The sequence below is a fragment of the Neomonachus schauinslandi genome, chromosome 9, assembly GCF_002201575.2.
Source record: "Neomonachus schauinslandi chromosome 9, ASM220157v2, whole genome shotgun sequence".
In the NCBI taxonomy this organism is placed as follows: Eukaryota; Metazoa; Chordata; class Mammalia; order Carnivora; family Phocidae; genus Neomonachus; species Neomonachus schauinslandi.
This window is the reverse complement of record NC_058411.1, coordinates 120639754-120643752: the sequence shown is the minus strand read 5'-3', so window position 1 is coordinate 120643752 and position 3999 is coordinate 120639754. Positions and strand designations below refer to the sequence as shown.

The 3999-nt window shown below is 47.1% G+C and overlaps 1 protein-coding gene across 1 annotated transcript; it reads right to left on the bottom strand.

Annotated features, from left to right (window-relative positions):
• Positions 1-646: 646 nt before the first annotated feature.
• Positions 647-2641, bottom strand: NDN (necdin, MAGE family member). Its single transcript, XM_021680484.2, has one exon. The coding sequence runs from the start codon at positions 2532-2534 to the stop codon at positions 1557-1559; it is 978 nt and encodes a 325-aa protein (XP_021536159.1). The 5' UTR covers positions 2535-2641; the 3' UTR covers positions 647-1556.
• Between the last annotated feature and the right edge of the window lie 1358 nt (positions 2642-3999).

Here is a 3999-nt window from a genome sequence, read left to right as displayed (position 1 = left end):
TCCTCACCCCATTCCACCCTTGGAGGGATTGCCTAGTGGCCCATTGCAATTCAAGAACTGCTGGATCACAGATGTCCCAACAGGCAAACTTCCCACCCCAAATCCACCTCCCTCTCCAAGGTATCCCATGTGTGTTCCTCTGGCATCAGTGGTCAAGAGAAGGCACCTTCACCTCAGTCTTTTAGGGAAGACCATGTTTCAAATCTTGGCTTCATTTCTAAGCAGTAATATGATCTGGTTAAGTCCATTAATCTTGCTGAAACAAAGTTTCTTAATGTGTACAATCAGAGTAAGATTGCTTTCTCTAGAAGATTAATGTGAGGATTCATTAGAAAAATAAAATCCCTAGCCTCATATGTGTGACTTTGTGTCTTGGGGATAGGGAACTAAGACTACGTTTTATAACATGGAATATTAAAAAAATAAATAAAAGGCAGGAGGTGTGGGGCAGTTGTAGGCAGGTCGGGAAATGTGTAGGCTCTGGACTTACTCTGTCTGGGTTCAAATCCTAGCAACACCTTTCACTAAGCTTTATGATCTGGGGAAAGTTAGTTACATACTTTGTTCCTGTATTTCCTCCATGGTGCAGATATAGTAAGTGCCTGTCTCAAAGGCTGTTTTAAGTATTAAAGACAAAGAGAAAATACACTTTTAAGTACCCACAAGAGACAACTAATTTTAATAAAATGTAGAAAATGCAAGAAAGGAACTTACTTTAAATATTAACATTTGTTTCTGTGTGGTGTAATTATGAACATTTTTGCTTTGTTGTTTTTATACTTTTCTGTATTTGTCAGTTTTGAACACGAAAGTTACATTTAAAAAACCATAAACTTCACACATTAATGAGTAATGATGAGCAGTGATTTTCCCATCCTATTAGATGAAATTATCATATTTGTACACTTGGTAAAATGTCTTATTCCCAATCCATACTACTTTGTTAAAAAGATAAAGTACACTTTTCCAAAAATGATTGTATCACAAGAATCTTTAATGTTCACTTTAAAGTTTACTCATGGTGGGGTTGTATTTGTGTTTAGTAAAGTGTGCCAAGTGCCCACATTGAGACCATTTCAGTTCACATCACTGCACTCCACACGGATGTTTCCTGTGCCCAGCGAGGTCATAAAGAGAGGGGCCTTGACTTTTCTCTTGGTTAGGCCAGCTTTACTGGTGAGTTCCTCCAAACTCTCCAGAAGTAGTCTACCCTAATACACATCATCCGTTCCATATAAAAGAATAAGATGGAAAATTTCTCAATGTATTTCATAAGTTTAGCACGTCTCTGGTACAAAAATTCAAGAAAGGTAGCACAAAAGCGAAAGCACCAACCGAGCTTACTTATAAACAAACATGCATAAATCCTACACACTATCTAATAGTACTGAAATGAATACAACATTGCATTAAAAGGTATAAAAGCACTGTACTGAAAACTTAAAGTTACACGTGAAATACTGCACTGTAAATCCTGAATACTCTAATGTCCCACCCCCACCCCTCCACCACCCTGGTGAGGGTCAGAAACCATTAATATCTGCCTCCAGACCTTGCTAGTCCTCGGAGACACTGCTGCGGGGGCAGTGGGCAGTGGGATCAGCCTCCCGCAGAGCTCTGGCCTCCTCCAGAGCTTCTCTGTATCTGGAGGGCCAGGCCTGGGGGTCTTTCTTAAAGACCCTGGCCAGGAACTCCATGATTTGCATCTTGGTGATTTCACGGCTGGCACGGGAACCCCAGAAGAACTCGTACTCAGGTGGCTCAACGTGGGGTACGCGCTGGTACTTCAGGTAATTCTGTTGGACGAACTCCTCGGTGATGAGCTTTCTCACATCTCCAAAGGTGGAGTGTTTCTTCCAGGGCCGCAGCCCCAGGATGCGCAGCACGTTCCAGACGGCACTCTCTCTGGCGCCGCGACCCTTCACATAGATGAGGCTCAGGATCATCAGCAGGAGGCCTGTCATGGGCATGCGGTTGCTCAGCGCCACCCTGTCCAGCTCCTCTGGCTCAAGCGCTTTAACGAGCGAAAACTCCATCGTGTGCAGGCTAGTCAGCCTCAGGTGTAGCCCGAACACTCGTGCGAGGATGAGGCTGGTGCGCCTGAGAATGCTTCTGCACCATTTCTTGTAACTGCCGATGACATCCTTCACCATGTCTGGGAACCAGATGATCATTCTCTTCTGGTCCTTGACCAACACGTACCACATGAGCTCGTGCGCCTTCTGCACCAGCTGGGCCGGGGCTGGCGGCGCTGGGCTGGGCTGGGCCGCGCTCGGGGCCTGGTGGGCGCGGCCTTCCTCCGCGGCCTGCTGCAGGGCCTTCGGGTCTCCCTCTTCGCTTGGGGCCTGGGGCGGAGGCGAGGCCAGAGGGGCGTCGGTCGGGCCTAAAGGAGGGCTCTCTGGCCCTGCGAGGGTCGCGGCCTGAGACGCGGGCGGGGAGAGCCCCCCGGGAACCCCAAGACTGCTGTGCACCTCGGAGTTGGAGGCCTCGGCTGCAGAGTTGGGGTCGCACACATCCTTACTTTGTTCGGACATGTCGGCTCCGTCTGACAAGGGCAGGGCCTCTGCGTCCAGGAGCTCTTCGAGCCTGCACTCCCTCCGCGGACTCCTGGAGAGGAAGTGCGCGTTGCTGCGCGCGGCGCCTTCCGCAGCAGCCAGGCGGGGCGGGGCGGCGGCGGGACCGGCCACTGCGCTTGCGCGTCCACGGGCCGAGGGCTTGGCCGCCGCGGGAGGGGCGGGGCAGGGCTGGGAGCCCGACGGGGCGGGTGTCCTTTGAGGCCCCATAGAGGTAGTGGAGAGGCGCCAGAATAAGGGCAGCAGTGACCTGAAGGTGTTCCGTTTGGGCTGAGCTGATGGTGGTGGGGAGGAGGGGAGGGAGGTGGATGAGCACTGGAGAAGGAGCAAGTTTAAGAGGAAAGATGATAGTTTAACATTCTGAGATAAGTTCCTTGAGTTTCTTAGGAAATGTTTAATTGGGTGTGTCCAGAATCAGGGTGGATATAAAAGTCCCAGAGAAAAGTCTAGACTGGTGTGTAAATTTGAGTTTCGTGACGATGAGTGTGAGAATTTAAACCTAGAGAACAATCAGAATTGCCCAACAAAAAAATGTAAACTGTGAAGAGGATGACTGAGATTGGAATCCCTGCCACATCAGAGAGGTCATAAAATGAGAAATGCTGAATTTAGTCAATACATGTGCAAATAGAACTTTGCTGGAATAATATACGAATGATATTGCCAGTGTCTTCATGGGCATTGATTTTGGTTTTCTACTTCCCTTGGGTCATTTTGGTTTCTTTTTAATTTTTCCATTAAGAACATATCATACAAAGATTGTCATATTTATTAGCACAAATTTTTCCCTATCTGCCCAGCACCCTCCCTCCCTGATGACTGTGCTCTGTGTTCCTGTAAAAACTTCGCCTTCTCACAGGACCCCACCTCACTCTCTCTCAGCAACAGACGGGTCCCATGTGGCAGCCACACCCAAATCCCTTCCAAGACTTCTTTTTTTAATATGGGTCCCATAGATGGTAATTGGCAATGTCTCTCATGACCAACAATGAGATGCAACATAACTATGGTTGTGTGTGTGTAGTTTTTGTTGTTGTTGTTGTTATTGTTTTGTGTTTTTGTTTTGTTTTGTTTTAATTTTAGAAAACAGATCCACACTGAGCAAAAACAAAGTTGACACTCCCAGAGAAGCTTCTATGAAGAGAGGGGTGAGTGTAAGAGCCTCTGGATCCAGGCTTCCTAAGGCTGATCAGGATCCCTGGTCTGCACCAATGTGGTCCTTCAGCCCTTCCTGGGTTCCTCAAGCCAACAGTTTCTTAAATACACTATCTTAAGACTGTTATTATCACTTGAAACCAAAAGCATATTTAAAATATTGTCTTGACATTTCCAGAGTCCTCTTTTTATTTGTTGTATCACCTTTCTCATTTCTCACTTTATTTTTTCTCAAGGAGATTGGCTTCAAAGGGTTTTCCATGCTCTTTCC